Below are 18,006 nucleotides of genomic sequence, written 5' to 3' on the forward strand. Positions count from 1 at the left end.
CGACACTTTTGTCTGATCCCTTCAAATCTGACATACAGAGGAGGGTGTTCAGTGCTAAGAGTACGCCTTCTGTCAGCACTTTATATCATCAATTGGGGGGTGGCCTCTCAGATGAGTTCAGTCAACTCTGCAGGGTGTGGGAGAGAGAGCTAGGTGTTGAAGTCTCCTCAGAGGCATGGGAAGATATTTGGGAAAACACAAGAAAGACATCAATTTGCAACAGTTGAAGATTCTCCACAGCATCCACTTGGCTTTGGATTGTTTGTCAAAATTTAACCAGGAGTATCTTCAACATGCCCTAAGTGTAAAGTTACCATGGGCACGCTCATTCATTGTCTCTGGTTCTGGGGCAGGCTTCAAACATACTGGAGTGCTGTGGCAGGTGCAGTGGAGAGGATTTTGGGTGTAAGGGTGGAGAAGGACCTGATCTCTCTTCTTCTGGGCCTGCCCAGCGTATTCCCTGCAGATGCGCATAAGAAAAAAACTTTTCAACATCCTCACTTCCTGCGCAAGAAAGAATATCTTGTTAGGTTGGGTATCCGAAAACCCCCTGGGCCTGTCGGGTTGGTGGAAGATTGTTATGGAGCATATTCTCTTTGGATTTTCTCACGAGAATGGTACACCACAAAACCGAGAATTTCTATAAGACATGGCAGCCCTTTTTGGAATACCTGGACACAGATTTATCTGCCACACTAACAAGGGCTTTTACATAGCTGTAATGATTGTGTTTTATGAGCCCAACATCCAGCGGGGGGGGGGGCTGCAAATGTATGAATAGATGAAAATTTATGTTCTTGCTGTTCAAGTGAGTGTTTTGATTTGCTGTGTTGTATTATTAGTCATTATTTATTTGTTAAGTAGTTGGGACATGAGGGCAGTTTTGGTGTTTTACATTTGTTTTTGGTGTTCCTTCTTTGTATTGTTTTAAATTGTCTTGTTTTGTGCCTGTTGTAATATCAAAAAATCTATTTTTTAATAAAAATATATTTTTGAAAAAAGCTTACAGCTGTGAAAGCCAATATTCATTATCAGCAGGGGAGTGTCCGAATAAAGCAAATCATTTCCCTCTTGCACTGTGTATGGAGCTCTGTAAAAGGAACTGCAATAACATAGAACACAGAACAGTACAGCACAGGAACAGGCCTTTTGGCCCACGATGGTGTGCCAAACGTGATGCCAAGTTAAACTAATCCCTCCTTGCCTATTCATGAGCTTATCTAAAAGTCCCTTAAATACCTCATTGTACCTGCCTCCAACCCCACCCCAGGCAGCATGTTCCAGACTCCTACCACTCTCTATGTATAAAAACTCACATCTCCTTTGAACTTTCCCCCCTCACCTTAAATGCATGCCCCCTACTTTTAGACATTTCAACTCTGGGAAAAAATTCTGACCGTCAACCCTATCTGTGCTTCTCATAATTTTAGAGACTTCTCTCAAGTTCATCAACCTCCACTGCTCCAGAGAAAACAACTCGAGTTTTTCTAGCCTCTCCTTATAGCTCTTATCCTCTAATCCAAGCAGCATCCTGGTAAACCTCCTCTGCACCCTCTTCAAATCCTTCACATTCTTCCTGAAATGTGGCGACCAGAATTGAACACAATACTCTAAGTGCGGCCTAACCAAAGGCTTATAAAGCTGCAACATGACATCCTGACTCTTGTACTGAATTCCCTGACCAATAAAGGCAAGCAAGCCATATGCCTTCTTTACCAGCCCACCTACTTGTGTGGCCATTTTGAGGGAGCTATAGACTTGAACCCCAAGATGCCTCTGTATGTCAATAAGAAGGACTGCATCCTTCATCCAAGCTGCTGTTGATGTCCTCTGTCCTGTTTATATCCCAGGGTCAGAGTCAGGCTGAGGACCAGCCCATCGATGGTCAAACAACAAGCTGTTGACTGTTTCCCAAAAAGCATTTTCAGTCGTGTGTGTGTGTGTGTGTTTGTCTGTGCGTGTCTCTGCGTGTGTGTGTCTGTATGTGTGTGTGTGAGTTGTGTATGTCTATGTGTCTGTGTATGTCTCTGTGTGTGTGCGTGTGGCTGTCTGTGTGTGTGTGTGTGTGGCTGTCTGTGTATGTTTCTGCGTGTGTGTGTCTGTATGTGTGTGTGTGAGTTGTGTATGTCTATGTGTCTGTGTATGTCTCTGTGTGTGTGCGTGTGGCTGTCCGTGTGTCTGTGTGTGTGTGTGGGGCTGTCTCTGTCTGTATATGTCTCTGCGTGCATGTGTAAATGTGTGTGTGTGGGGGTGTGTCTGTGTGTGTCTGTGGGACCGAAGGGCCTGTCTCCTTGCTGTCGAACTCTATGACTTAGAATAAGTGGCGGTAAAGTTGAATGCATGGCTGATAATCACTTTCTGAGAGAAGCTAGTAAAAATCCTTTAACTCTATTTCAGTTTTGCTGTGAGTCATTACTGGCCTTAAAGCTGGTAAGTGTTCATAGAATCACACAACCCAGGAGAATGCCATTACTGTGCCTATGCCAGCTCTCTGAAAGATCTACCCAGTTGGTCCTTTCCCCATATCCTTACAATCTTTCTTTTCCTTTATGTGTTGCTCTTATTCCATAAGCTGTAGGAGCAGCAGTAGGCCATTCAGCCCATTGAGGTAAAAACAATGACTGCAAATGCTGGAAACCAGATTCTGGATTAGTGGTGCTGGAAGAGCACAGCAGTTCAGGCAGCATCCAAGGAGTAACGAAATCGACGTTTCGGGCAAAAGCCCTTCATCAGGAATAAAGGCAGAGAGCCTGAAGCGTGGAGAGATAAGCTAGAGGAGGGTGGGGGTGGGCCCCACTCACCTATTGTACTCTATGCTACTTTCTCCCCATCCCCACCCTCCTCTAGCTTATCTCTCCACGCTTCAGGCTCTCTGCCTTTATTCCTGATGAAGGGCTTTTGCCCGAAACGTCGATTTCGCTGCTCCTCGGATGCTGCCTGAACTGCTGTGCTCTTCCAGCACCACTGATCCATTCAGCCCATTGACTCTGTTCCACCATTCAATGAGATCATAGCTGACCTGGTCATCCTCAACTCCACTTCCCTGCCTTTTCCCCATAACCCTTGACTCCTCACTGAGTAAAAGTCTGTCTCAGTCTTGGATATACTTAAAGACCCAGCCACGACAGCCCTGTGTGGTAAAGAATTCACCAGATTCACTCCCCTCAGAGAGAAGACATTCCTTTACATCTCCGTCTTAACATGTAAAACCTTATTCTGAGGTGATGCACTCTGGCCCTAGACTCTGCCACAAGAGGAACCAAACTTTCTGCATTGACCCTGTCAAACCCCTCAGAATCTTGTATGTTTCAATGAGGTCTTCCCTCATCCTTCTAAACTACAGCAAATATATTTGGATTACTATTGAATGCACTTCCACTGACCTTGGCTGGTGCATTGTGGAGCATGATTGGAAATGAGCAAACCTTAGATGCCAATGAGACCATAAGACCATAAGGCATAGGAGCAGAAATTAGACCATTCAGCCCAACGAGTCTGCTCTGCCATTCAATCATGGCTGATAGGTTTTCCAACCCCATTTTCCTGCTTTCTCCTGTAATTGCTGATCCTCTTCGGCACGGTGGCTCAGTGGTTAGCACTGCTGCCTCACAGTGCTAGGGAGCCAAGTTCGATTCCCACCTTGGAGAACTGACTGTGTGGAGTTTGTACATTCTTCCTGTGTCTGCGTGGGTTTCCTGTGGTTTCCACCCACAGTTCACAGATGTGCGGGTCTGGTGGATTGGCTATGCTAAATTGCCCATAGTGTTCAGGGGTGTGTAGGCTAGGTGAAAAGTCAGGGAAAAATGTGGGACAATGTGGGTTACTCTTCAGAGGGTGAGTGTGGGCTTGTTGGGTCAAAGGGCCTGTCTCCATACTGTAGGAATAATAAAAAAAATTTCTTTCTCAGCATTTTATTATACAATGAAACAACCATCAAGCAGGACATGCAATTACTTTGTATAAGTAGCAGAGAAGTATTTTGAAGCCGTGTTCGTTATCAGGAAGGCACCTGCATCTGACCAGGAGCTGAAGGGTCTGATAAACAGATATATCCTGACCTAGTGTCAGAGGCTATGTTTAACAAGCTGCTAATGTTAGTTCACAACCCTCTAATCAGAAGCACACACAGCCCTCAACCAAATCCACTGGGAAACCAATATCCAAGATATATTTAGAAACAAGATCGTTTAAAAAAAAAAGGTGACATGCACGCGAAAAACACAAGTTCCAGTTTCTCTCCTTATCCCTTGTCTCAGACATTTGTCAAGAATAGGGAAGAGAGGACATTGGGGTTAAATAGCTCCTGGAGAGAAAGAGGGTGTACTGAGGCGGATGGAGACAATATCCAAATGTCAGCATTTCATCTGGGAATAGAATGGAGCCAATGTCTTAGAGAATCACAAAGAGTGAGTCTTCAGGGTCAAAAAAATCATTCCTACAATACAAAATTCTTGCCAAATGCTGGAACATTTGGTCGTTTTATTCATATCTACCTGTCCCTTCACATCTGTCTAATCCCCTTTTGCTGAGATCCCATATCTGCCTGTCTCCCACACCTGTCTGATTTCCTCCTCCCACATCAGTCTGTTGTCGACCCCCGTCTCCCCACCCTTCCACATTTGCCTCTCCTCCACACGTGTGGTATCCCAGATCTGTCTGGGCCACCACATCTATCTATTCCTTCCACATGCATCTGCTATGCCAGCTGGAGGCTAGAATTGCACAGAGCAGTAAAAACTACTTCCAGAATCCAACTCTGAAATCATGCCTTTCTAAAAACACTCACAGTGAGTTAGAGGAGGCCTAGCATTCAGTAAAATCAGTGAACTGCAGTCCCCTCCTCCCAGATTTGAGGTTGAACAGCAGGATATTGTGTCTGGAAGTGTCTCTAACACGGGTGGGGTTTCTAATTCAGAGACAGGTGTTGGGTATTGGACCCAGGGGCTCTTTGGCTAATTAAAGTGCTTGCCCCACGGTTAGAGAGAGGCTAGTGACTGCCTAGGTAGTGGTGAATTTCTTCTGCACTCTTTCTAGTTTAATAACATCCTTCCTTTAACAAAAACCGAGCACAATACTCCAAGAGTAGGAACACAACTCCAAAGTTGTAGATGTGCAGTGTACAGGGATTTCGGAATAACTATAGTGTGCGAAAAAAATCATATCATGTGTTGCTTTTTCTGACACTCGCCACTTTGAAAACACATCCACTTTGTGGGAGACCAAGGTGAAGAGACTCACTGAGGAACATTTGTACATTGTGTGTTACATGATGTAGTTTTTTTTATTACAGGCAATAATCCTAACCCAAATGGTCACAATCAGGGGGCACAGGCTGAGGATAAAGAATGAAACAACCACAGGCGACAGCAGGAAATTTAATGTTTTTAACCAGAAACTGCCTGGAAAGATGCTGGGAACAGTTTCAGTAGGAACTTTCAAACAGAACTGGATATTTGCAGGGGAAATGTCTACAGGTCTATAGGGAGAGAGTGAGGGATTGTGTCTAAATAAACAGAGCATTCAAAGGAGCAGCACAGGGATAATGGAGCAAAGCTCCTCCTTCTGCTCTGTGACATTGGATTTCCGACGATACCCTGTCTCCTTGGAGGATCAACATCAGTCTGGTTTGCTGAAACAACCTGCTGCCTCACCGTTCCACTATCTGTCATCTCTGCACCTCTCTATCATCCAGTCTCCATTTTTTGTTTCCTTTATCTCTTAATTTTCCTTAATCTCTTTGATACTGATGAAAGGTTCTCAACTTGAAATGTCAGAACTTTTTCTCTCTCGCTCTCTCTTCAAAGACAATGTTGAAGATTTTCCAGCAACTTGTTGTCTTCATTTCAGATTTCCAGTCTTCTGTGTTCACTCTCTTATTCTCCTTTTCTGAATCCTACCCTAACCCTGCACCGAACTTTAAATTCGCTCCTAATCTTAATCTTAACTCTCAACTCAACTCTGACCCTAACCCTAACACTAATCTTAACCCTAACTCTATCTCTAACACTAATCCTAACCTGAACTCTAACCCTAACCCTAATCCTAACTCTAACACTAATCCTAACCTGAACTCTAACCCTAACCCTAATCCTAATTCTAACACTAATCCAACCCTAACTCTAACCCTAACTCTAACCCTAACCCTAATCCTGACTCTAATACCAATGCTAATCCTAACTCTAACCACAACCCTTAACCTAACCCAAACCCAAACCCAAACTCTTTCACTGTGTTAATCTAACCCTAACCCTAACCCTAGCACTGGTGAGCTGTCTATCTCTAACAGACTCACTGCCTGCTGCTGCTCCAATCTGTGCAGATGCCTTGCCGTGTTACTGACTTAAAGTGAATTACACAATGTATAGACAAAAGACAACATTTATTCTGGTTTGTTTAGTACATGACACTGGACTGGGCTAAAACATCTTACGCACACACACACATACACGCTTAAAGATATTTACAAGATTTAGAATATTGGGGTTTTTTCAAGGTAGGGCGTGCCCTTCTGAAAAACAATTTGCAATATTTTGTTATAAAGAGCATTGAGTTGGTGGAAACCAACACTCTTCAGATGGAGTTCTCATGGAAAAGGTCATTGTAATTGTAACTGAAGTGCCAGTGATCGCGAGTGCAGTGTTCATGTTCACTGTGGGGATAATGAGAATTTGAACAGTTTCCCAATCTCTGCAGCACCTGGGCATCGAACTGGTATGTTAACTTTCTGCGCACTTTCACAATCTCGCCTGTCCGGCTGTAGTTTCTCAGAGCCCGAGCCATTTTCTGGTAGGTCATGGTTTTCCGGTTGCCCTTTCTCCTGCCCCACATCTCCGCCACTTTCTCCTTGTTCTTGGAGACGAACTGGAACACACCACTCTTTCTGTCCACCCACTGAATGCAGTCGGACATCTCGGAATCATGGAGAGACTCACTCAGGAATTCATAAAGACGGAGTCTCCTCCTGCCTGTAATGGAGTCCAGTGTTACCAAGGTCAACAAAGGTCAACAGAATTGCTACAGCACAAAGGGAGGCCATTTTAGTCATCAGCTCTTCAAACGAGCATCATACCCCATGGGAGGCTGTGTTTTTGGTATCATGGAATGTAACAGGGTCAGGAAAAGAGGGCAAATACTCCAAATCCACGCTTTAATCAGCACAGGATGTAGCCAGCAAAATACAGGGCGACCGCTGTATGTGCGGAATTGTTTCCTGAGGTTTCAGTTACCTGTAGTTTACCACAGCCCGAACATATTACAGGGAACATTCCAGAACCAGGGCCCAGGGGGCTGCCGGGAAGGTAAATTCCCCGTTTAACTGAACAGTTTTGCTACTATCTGCAGTTTTGGGCTTCTACAGTAGGTTTAGGAATGTAACCCCTCACCCCCACCCCACCCCCACCCCACCATGACTAAGGGGTGGGGGACTACTGTAAAAGTAAAATATAGCAAATGCAGGAAATTTGAAATGGAAACAGAAACAGTGGAAAGAGAAACAGAGTTGACTAATTTGGAACTGATGAGTCATACTGGGCTCTAGCATTTCTCTCTCCACAGACACTCAGATATGCTGAGTTTCTCCAGCACTTCCTGCCCTTGACACCGGAGTTAATCAGTGCATCCGGATTAAGGTCCGAATAGCTGGGGTTAAAACAATTGAGAATTGTTTAATTGTGTCATAGTGTGACAGCAGAACACAATCCACAGAGAAATCTGTCCAAATAATTGAGGGGATGATTAAGACAGGATTGAAAACAACAAATGCAGCATCCATGGAGAGAGAGCAAGCTAACGTTTCAAGTCTAGACGACTCTTCATCAGAGCTGAAGGGAAGTGTAACCCATTGTGATTTCCAGCATTTTTTTTGTTTTCAGTAGAAATTCCAGTTTCTGCAGTAATTTGTCCCTCCACTAGAAGCAGAATGGGTATGTTATAGAGGGGTGGGATATGGGTATGTTATGAAGGGGTGGGGGAGGATATGGGAGGTGGGATATGGGTATGTTATAGAGGGGTGGGGAAGGATATGGGAGGTGGGATATGGGTATGTTATGAAGGGGTGGGGGAGGATATGGGAGGTGGGATATGGGTATATTGTAGAGGTGTGGGGGAGGATATGGGAGGTGGGATATGGGCATGTTATGAAGGGTGGGGGAGGATATGGGAGGTTGATAAAAGGAAGTGAGAGGACTAACCTTTTCCTTGCCTCGGGATAAACAAATCTTGAAAGTGATTGTCTGGAAAATAACTTGGAAACTGGGAGCCATTGTTGTGTGCGAGCTTGTTGTTGTCAAGGTTAATATCCATCTGCAGATATAAACAATGAAACTTTGTTAAAATCACAGGGTTAGACAAAACTCACCTCCTTATGAGTCAGGCTGTGACCTTACTTGGTTCATGGATCTTGAAAGGAGAAGTTCTTTGTCAGTTGAATCTGGAACATGCTTAATATTGAGCACTTCCTTTTGAATATCTCTTCAGAGATTTTGCAATCTGAACTCCAATAACACAAACAATAAGGAATCTATACATTCGTTCAGTGCTCCCATTTGCTCAACCATTCCAAATCGGGGAAAGAAAGCCACCATTCAGTTATACAAGGGGCCAGCAAAGAGCCAACTGTCAGATCGACCTGTGCCCTTTTTATTTAAATGGATGTCACCTGAAGAACTCCTCTTTGAGAACAAACATAAGGGGCTTTTTGGCACATTTTGGCCACAGTGAGAAGGTTAAAGGGCACAGTCTATCACCATTTGATGGGAAATGGGCTCATTCAACAATAAAGAAGGTGGGCTAGAAACAATTTTGGGTGAAATTCATAAAGATAGCCCCGTACATAAAACCGTTGTCACAGTCTGAGAATGCAATAGTCTGAGAATGGCATAGTCTGAGATTGGCATAATCTGAGAGTGGAATTGTCTGAGAATGGTATAGTCTGAGAATGAGCTGAAAATGTGTTGCTGGAAAAGCGCAGCAGGTCAGGCAGCATCCAAGGAACAGGAGAATCGACGTTTCGGGCATAAGCCCTTCTTCAAGAATGAGGAAAGTGTGTCCAGCAGGCTAAGATAAAAGGTAGGGAGGAGGGACTTGGCGGGGGGGGCTTTGGAAATTCGATAGGTGGAGGGAAGTCAAGGTGAGGGTGATAGGCCGGAGTGGGGTGGGGGCGGAGAGGTCAGGAAGATGATTGCAGGTTAGGAAGGCGGTGCTGAGTTCGAGGGATTTGACTGAGACAAGGTGGGGGGAGGGGAAATGAGGAAACTGGAGAAGTCTGAGTTCATCCCTTGTGTTTGGAGGGTTCCCAGGCAGAAGATGAGGCGCTCTTCCTCCAACCTCCAATAGTCTGAGAATGGTATAGTCTGAGAATGGCATAATCTGAAATGGTATAGTCTGGGAATGGTATAGTCTGAGAATGGTATCGTCTGAGAATAGTATCGTCTGAGAATGATATCGTCTGAGAATGGTATCGTCTGAGAATAGTATCGTCTGAGAATGGTATAGTCTGAGAATGGTATCGTCTGAGAATGGTATCGTCTGAGAATAGTATCGTCTGAGAATGGTATAGTCTGAGAATAGTATTGTCTGAGAATGGTATAGTCTGAGAATAGTATTGTCTGAGAATGGTATCATCTGAGAATGGTATCGTCTGAGAATAGTATCGTCTGAGAATGGTATAGTCTGAGAATGGTATAGTCTGAGAATGGTATCATCTGAGAATAGTATCGTCTGAGAATGGTATAGTCTGAGAATGGTATAGTCTGAGAATAGTATTGTCTGAGAATGGTATCGTCTGAGAATAGTATCGTCTGAGAATGGTATAGTCTGAGAATAGTATTGTCTGAGAATGGTATCGTCTGAGAATGGTATCATCTGAGAATAGTATCGTCTGAGAATGGTATAGTCTGAGAATGGTATAGTCTGAGAATGGTATCGTCTGAGAATAGTATCATCTGAGAATGGTATAGTCTGAGAATGGTATCGTCTGAGAATGGTATCGTCTGAGAATAGTATCGTCTGAGAATGGTATAGTCTGAGAATGGTATCGTCTGAGAATGGTATAGTCTGAGAATGAAGGCTAGAGCATTCAGGAGAGATGTTAGGAAGCACTTCTACACAAACAGGGTAGGAGAGGTTTGGAACTCTCTTTCACAAATGGTAGTGGATGCTAAATAAGTTAAAATTAAATCTGAGATAGGTAAATTTTGTTGAGAAGAGGTACTAAGGGATATGGGCCTAAGGCAGATAGATGGATTGAGGCCACAGATCAGCCATAATCTCACTGAATGACAGAACAGCTTCAACAGGCTGAGTGGCCTACTCCTGTTCCTGTGTTCCAAAATGGGGAAAAGGGGAGGGTTTGGTAAAGCTGCCCTAACTCCATTGTTCTCTCCACAAGTTCTGACTGACCTGATGAGACACTCCACTATGACTGGATTTGTTTAAAATACATGGACAGGGAGCACAGCACTGTCACAGCGTTTGCTATAGTTGCAACAATTTGAACTGTCAATTAAGTCATTTTAATTCCAATTACTACTGTTTAGTACTTGGTTTTTGGTGGAGGGTGGGAGGGCTGGATTAAGAATGATGCAGATTTCCCTTTCAGAAACAGCTTTTCACAAATTGAGTAACTCTGTTATCAAAGTATTTAGTGATATTATTGTCCAAAGACCCAGGTAATGTTCTGGAGACCCAGGTTCAAATCCGGGCTACGGCAAATGATGGAATCCAAATTCAATAAAAATCTGGAATTGAAAAATCTAATAGTGACCACTGTTGATTATTGTAAAAACTCACTGGGGTAGAAAACAGCTGCTTAGTAACACTCCAGATTCACAGTGATGTGGTTGACTGGTAACTACCCTCTGGCCAATAAGGGATTGGTAATAAATATACTGGCCAGTGATGCTCACATCTCAGGAAGAAATGATTAGAAAAATTACAAGCCATTTTGTGGAAACCCACAATGCCCAAATTGCTGGCTAAGTTGGCTGGAAGACTGGTTTGTGATGCAGACTGATGCTAACAGTGTGAGTTCAATTCCTGCACTAGCTGGGTTTACAGTGACAGACGCCGCGCCCCCTCACCCCACCCCCAACACCTCCCCTCCCCCAAACCATCTGAGGCATGGTGACCCTCGGGGTAAACCACCATCGGTCATCTTTCTTTAGTGAGAGGATGAGATTGTGGTGACTTCACCTTTATTAATTACAAGAGATATTTCAAGTACAGTCGATTCTGCTATGACAGGCTTTTATTCAAAGTGAATAGGCTTTAACACGTTTGAAGTATTAGACTGTTATCTGTAGAATGTGAACTTTCCTTACCTATCTTGGTTATAACAATTCCTGAGGAAGGGCTTATGCCCGAAATGTCGATTCTCCTGCTCCTTGGATGCTGCCTGACCTGCTGCGTTTTTCCAGCAACACATTTTTCAGCTCTGATCTCCAGCATCTGCAGTCCTCACTTTCTCCTATGACAATTCCATCCCCATTAGTTTAAGTGGTGCTGTTGTTACATAATTTTCTTATAACATGTGATCGCATGGGAATAGAAGTATCAGTTTCTCCTTGGAGTGCCATGGGATCATGAAGACCCACCTGAACCGTTGGATCAGGCAGACTTTGGGGGTTCATGTTTTTGTGAGGTTCAGATCCTCCATCACAGAAACACGCCATTCCAGTCAACTCGCATTTACCCCTCACACAAATTTTCTTCCAGCCACTTCCATCTAAACCTAATCATGATGGGTCTCTTTTCCCCATGGCTTCCTTTGGCCTTCCCCCTAAATGCCTCCAAACTGTTTGACTGAACCATTTGTCATGCTGGGAATTCCTCAGTCTCAGCACTCCCAGGCTCTCGGAGTTTACACTGAATCTCCCCACAGGGTTTATCAGTGACGTATGTCTATGATTGGTGGTTTTGCTTCCCAGTCCCTTTCAAATCCCTCCAGAAATCTTTAAAACCAGCCCTCCAGCTCCTCTTCTCTCGGGCAAAAGGACTGTTCAATCTTTTCTGAAAGGCCTGCTCTCTCAGTTCTGGCATCATTCTTGTAAATCTTTACTGGCATCTCCCAGGGCCTGCCTGTCCGTTTTCGAAAATGATCGAGAGAGAGAAGATAATTTCTGACAATGTAGCTCTCTCACCATCTCACTCTCAGGGTCGGGTGTGACAATGCAGCGATTCCCGGCCTGAACATTGAACCAAAGAGTCAACTCTGCCAAGGCAAACTCCAGTGACCATGTGTTCGGCTCCCACTCCCCACCCCTGCTCCCATTAAGGTGATGTACAAAATAAGATGAGGTGAGGTCTGTTTCCCCCACTTCCAGCACCACCACCAACTGTCTACAAAGTCAGAAATGTGAAATCCATCAAACGCGTGAGGGGTTCAAACAGCTCTCAACCTCCATACTCCAACAAGGTGGGTAAGTTGACCAAATGTACGCAACAGATTTCGGTATACAGCACGGACCATGCATTCTACTGAATTTGTCCAGCAAGTATCCCTCCCCCTTCCTACATTGAGGGGGTGGTGGGGGTGGGGTGGGGGTGGGGGGGGGCGTCAGGGTTCACTCTGGCTCTCGAACCAAGTCATGGCCAGGGACCCCAGACTCATCCCTCAGATACATCTCTGAGCACTGAGCTGTCTACAAGGATATACGATGTGGAGGTGCTGGCGGTGTTGGACTGGGGTGTACAAAGTTAAAATTCACACAACACCAGGTTATAGTCCAACAGGTTTATTTAGAAGCACTAACTTTTGGAGCACTGTTCCTTCATCAGGTATCTGTGGAACAGGATAATAAGACACAGAATTTATAGCAAAAGATCACAGTGTCGTGCAACTAAAACGATATATTGAACAAACCTAGATTGCTGTTAAGTCTTTCATCAGCTGTTAACTCTGCAACCCATTCGAAACGAAGGAAGGCTTAACAGCAATCTAGGTGTATTCAATATATCATTTCAGTCGCATGACACTGTAATCTTTTGCTATAAATTCTGTGTCTTATGATCCTGCTTCACAACCACCTGATGAAGGAGCGTCGCTCCGAAAGCTAGTGCTTCCAAATAAACCTGTTGGACTATAACCTGGTGTTGTGTGATTTTTAACTTTGTACAAGGATATAGACATCAGACAACATTATTGGTTAGTTACTCTTAGTCACTCTCTAATTCCCAGTTACTCTCTAATCACTAGAAGTTGCTGGAAAAGCTCAGCAGGTCTGGCAGCATCTGTGGGGAGAAATCAGAGTTAACATTTTGGGTCGAGTGATCCTGAAGGATATTTTTGTCTCTGATTTACAGCATCTGCAGTTCTTTCGCGTTTAACATTATAGTCACTATTCTCTTATTCCTTTACAAAATCAGGAGCAGAATGCACAGAGTTGGACCATTCTACCCATCCTGCCCCTACTGGCCCTTTCCAACAGCTGTCCATTAATCCCAGTCCATTACATTTTCCCTCCATTCACTCCGCACTCCCCGACCCCTTCTCTCCCAGTATTCATCCAATTCTCTTTTGAGGTTACTCCTGAATCTTTGCGTTCCAGACCCTGACTCACCGAGTGAAAACAAGACCCATATTTCCCTTGGGGAGTATTCATTGGCCCAACAGCCTACCTTCTTAGTTAATCCAATCAATTGTCATCAAACCATGCAGTCGCGCACACGCACGTCCCTCAACACTCAGTTTGTGAACTTACAGCATCCTGGAAATGTTGGGACTGTCCATTCAGGGGGCAGTAAGGGCCAGGACCGGTCTCTGGATAGTGCTGGAAGCTGTACATCGTGAATGATGGACCTTAACAAGAAAGGAACACAATTACCCAAAGAGACAGAGGCAAATAAACCCACTGATGCTGAGTGAAAGGAGCAGACTGAGATACTTGCTTGGTAGGTATTGGAGTCCAGCGTCCTGTCTGAACTGGGATGAGGGCTGCTGGTGTTGCTGATGGTGGATCACCTCAAACGCATCATTAAAAAGGGGGGTGTAGTTATCCTGCATGCAGCAACCCTGAGGGGTGGCGAGAGAAATGTGAAATAATGACAGCTACATGAGAAAGGTTTCAAGTACTTACAATTACATTTTTAAAAGTTTTAAATAGTGAGAGTGACATTAAAAAGTCTAAACAATTACACTTACATTTAAACAAGTTTTCAATATTTAAAGTTACATTTAAAAAGTTAGATACAGTTTTAGTTAAAGTTTAAAAAGTTTCAAATAATTAAAGTTACAATTTTCAAAAAATGATTTAAATAGTTACAGTTAAATTCTAAAAAGGTTTAAATATTTTAAATAACTTTAGATTAGATTCCCTACAGTGTGGAAACAGGCCCTTTGGCCCAACAAGTCCACACCGACCCTCCGAAGAGTAAGCCAGCCAGATCTGTTTCCCTCTGACTAATGCACTGAATACCTTGTATTCGCTATATAATTTAAACGGTTTAAATAATTATGTTTACATTTTTTTTAAAAATGTTTAAATTGTTATATTGTTTTGTTTTAAAGTTTTGAATGGTTATTGTTAAATATTAAAAGGTTTTAAATAATTACATTTACATTTTCTAAAACGTTTAGTTACATTTTAAAAAGTTTTAAATAATTAGGTCTTTAAAAGGTTTAAATAATTATGATCAATTTTTGTTTAAAAAGTTTAAATAGTTACAGGTAAAACCTAAAAAAACTTAAATTTTTAACAAGTTTTAAATAATTGTAGTTACATTTTAAAAAAGAGTTAAATAGTTATGATTAAATTTTAAAAGATTTTATATAATTATAGCTACATTTTAAAAAAGGTTTAAATAATTGTAATTACATTTTTAGAAAAGATTGAAATAGTTATAGTTAAATTTTTTGAAATATTTTAAACAATTATAGTTACTTTTAAAATAGTTTTAAATAATTACAAAAGCAAATTACTGCTGTTGCTGAAAATGTCAAATTAAAACTGAAAACGCGGGTAAAATAAGAAGGAACAGTCATTCTGGGCTCAAAACCTTAACTCTGCTTTTCCTGCACAGAGGCTGCCAGAACTGCTGAGTTTCTGCAGCATTCTCTGTTCAAATAGTTCTAATTACATTTCTTAATAAAGTTTTCAATAATCACAGTTAGCATTGCTTGGTCACGATTATTACAGCTTGATTTTTCTCAATCGACCATCAACACTGAGCAAAATCCAAGTGAAGGTTTGGGTTCGGCTTACCATGTTTCACACACAATAACGGGAGACCTGCAAAAACAAAAAGTGAAATGATACATTGATCCCATTCCGTTCAGGCAGAAGCGATGTCCCCGCGGGGATCAGCTTGATTCATTCTGGGCCGTTACGGGGGTGGGGGGTCTGGTGCCTGCTTTGTTTTCTAACCAGGGGTAAAATCCCATTTGTCCCGAGCCTCCTGTAGGTATGACTTACCTGTGCTAACTTCCCCAACTCTGAGCGATGCTGGCTTGAAACATTTTAAGTAGTGTAACTCCTGTCCCACGTCAGCCTGTCATTCGATCCTTTGCTGTTTGCTACATCTCCATCGGTTCAACATCCCCCTATGTGTTGGCAAGGCATTAAACCGAGTGCAAAAAAACAACAACACGACAGCCTTTAAATACTTTAACCAGGGCTAGGGATTTTTTTTCTCCCTCTCTCTGATGGAGTGTTACTTCCTCCTCTCTGGAGAAATGGTGAGTTTTAATCATGTACCGCAGAGTTATGTACTTTTGCAAAGTCATTCTCTTCTTGTGACTCAAAAAAAAATTCCTTTCTCCTCAAATGCCAGCAGATATTTTCCCTTCTTCCAAACCAATTCTGACCATGGACAGTTGGCTGATCAGACTGCCCACCTGCAACATATTAAAAGATAGTTTTATGATATGTGCAATAACAAACCCAGGTTTTATTTCTAAGCAAAATCTGTGAACTGGCCAAAAAGGCAGAAGCAGAATCCCTACAATGTGGAGGCAGGCCACTCAGCCCACTGAGGCCACAGGACCCTCTGAAGAGCATCCCACCCCTAACCAATCTCTTCACTTCTCATGGCCAATCCACTCTAACCTGCACATCGTTGGACCTTGGGGGGAATCCCACACAGACACAAGGAGAATGTGCAAACTCCACACAGACAGTCACCTGAGGCTGGAATCGAACCCAGGTTTCCTGGTGTTGGGAGGCTGCAGTGCTAACCACTGTGCCACCCCAAAATGCAGATTAATGTAACATTCTCAGATTTAAAGTGCTAAGGGCTACTCATGGGGGCACCCAGCACTCACCGTTGAGCCATGCTTTCCTGTAAAATTAAAATTTCACATAAATTTCAAACAAGTTCAGCTTCCCAGGAAGGGCTGGTGGGGATTTATTGTTAAAACAGACAAAATAAGCAGGATGAAGGAGTGAAGCCCCCCACCTCACCACTGGGGGGTTTTCTGGCGCTTGTAAATAATGATTACTCTGCTCAGAATACAACTACCAGTGGTTAAAGAAATGCTGGGAGATGTACAAGCTTTTGTTTAAATTCATTTGTGAGATTGTGTCATGGGAGATGTGATGGTGGGGGTGCAGGGGAGGGTTTGGTGATGGCGAGTGTTGTAGGTAATTGGGATCACTCCTGGGGCAAGGGGGCATGTAGAAGTTGCACTCAACTGAAGGTTCGCTGTTGGTGAGGGGTGAAAGTCATTTGTCAGCAAAGAAATGGAGACATCCTTTTCTTAAAAATGAAATTAAGTGCAAAGTGCTGCTGTTACTAATAACAGAAATATAATCAGAAAGTGCTGGAAAAACTCAGCAGGTCTGGCAGTGTCTGTGGAGAGAGAAACTGGAGTTATCATTTCAAATCCAATCTTTGGAAGTCAGTTCTGAAAAGGAGTCATCTTGTGTCATACTGAACTTGAAATATTAACTGTTCCTCTCTGCGCAGACCCTGCCAAGCCTGCTGAGTTTCTCCAGCATTCTTTGTTTTTCTTTCAGATTTCACAGCATTTTGCTTTCTAGCCAGATATACCATTATCTTGGTATCTAATGTTGCAGAATATGGGCAGCATGGTGGCTCAGTGATTAGCACCAGTGCCTAAAAATGCCAGGGACTTGGGTTTGATCACAGACTCAGATGATTGCCTGTGTGGAGTTTGCACACACTCTCCCAACGTCTGCGTGGGTTTCCTCCCACAGTCCAAAGGTGTGCAGGTTGGGTGAATTAGCCAAGCTAAATTGCCCATCATGTTCAGGGATGCATAGGTTAGGTGCATTGTTCAGGGGGGAATATAGGATAATGGGTCGGCTGGGATACTCGTCGGAGGGGTGGTGTGGACTTGTCGGGCCAAAAGGCCTGTTTCCACACTGTAGGGATTCTAATTCTAACTTCAAGGTGGATCTTATTTGCTATGAGATCCCTGATTGGGGCTGTAAATGTGGGCCAATCAGGGAGCCCTAGCTGACTGATATAAACAGGGGATTGGGGTTAAATTTAAAAAAAAAAGAACAGGAGTGTTCCTCTTCACTGTTTTGATCACACAGCACTGCCCTTTGATGTGAAGGGCAGTGCTTGTCACTGGCCACCCGGGTGTTTTCCTATCTTCGTGGTGGTGGAAATTGAATAAAGATTCGTGCACTTTGTGTCTTTCACTGTGTCTCACACCTGCACACACACACCATGGGTGCTGGGAAAAAAAATAAGCACTACTGCACTTAGGTGGTAGTGTGGGGGTTAAAAGGAAAAAAAAATAAAAAGGGGAGTGAAAAGGAAAAAGAAAACAAAAATAAACAGGGGATTCAGAGAGTCTCCCCTCTTCAGGTACTGACTCTGAGCTGGCCAATCTCAGTCCGTGTACTGTGCACATGCAAATAAAGGGTGACTTGGTGACAGAATATTGACCCCTGTGCAGTTATTTCACAACAACAGTAAATTGTCATGAGAACCCATCTGGTAGACTAATGCCTTCAGGGAGGGAAATCAGATCCTTACCTGATCTGGCCTACACGTGACTCCAGACCTTGACTCTTAAGTACCCTCAGAAATTCCTCTAGC

General features: G+C 43.3%; 1 protein-coding gene across 1 annotated transcript; it reads right to left on the reverse strand.

Annotated features, from left to right (window-relative positions):
* Positions 1–6,362: 6,362 nt before the first annotated feature.
* LOC122559336 (transcription factor Spi-C-like) lies at positions 6,363–15,572 on the reverse strand. Its single transcript, XM_043708731.2, has 6 exons — positions 15,408–15,572; positions 15,198–15,224; positions 13,885–14,008; positions 13,698–13,795; positions 8,190–8,301; positions 6,363–6,965 (listed from the first exon to the last, which is right to left on the reverse strand). Exons 2-6 carry the CDS (start codon positions 15,198–15,200, stop codon positions 6,571–6,573), a joined length of 732 nt encoding a protein of 243 aa, XP_043564666.1. The 5' UTR covers positions 15,201–15,224; positions 15,408–15,572; the 3' UTR covers positions 6,363–6,570.
* Between the last annotated feature and the right edge of the window lie 2,434 nt (positions 15,573–18,006).

Source organism: Chiloscyllium plagiosum, unplaced genomic scaffold, assembly GCF_037043375.1.
Source record: "Chiloscyllium plagiosum isolate Xiang-an unplaced genomic scaffold, Cpla_swu_hap1 HiC_scaffold_19, whole genome shotgun sequence".
Lineage (NCBI taxonomy): Eukaryota > Metazoa > Chordata > Chondrichthyes > Orectolobiformes > Hemiscylliidae > Chiloscyllium > Chiloscyllium plagiosum.

What these genes read in the sequence shown, in the direction of transcription:
- LOC122559336 (XM_043708731.2), bottom strand. An exon ending in CCCAACATTTCCAGGATGCT is followed by an intron (nt 8,302 to 13,697) that starts GTAAGTTCACAA and finishes TTATATCTGCAG; the next exon opens with ATGGATATTAACCTTGACAA. An exon ending in TATCCCGAGGCAAGGAAAAG is followed by an intron (nt 6,966 to 8,189) that starts GTTAGTCCTCTC and finishes ACTCCATTACAG; the next exon opens with GCAGGAGGAGACTCCGTCTT.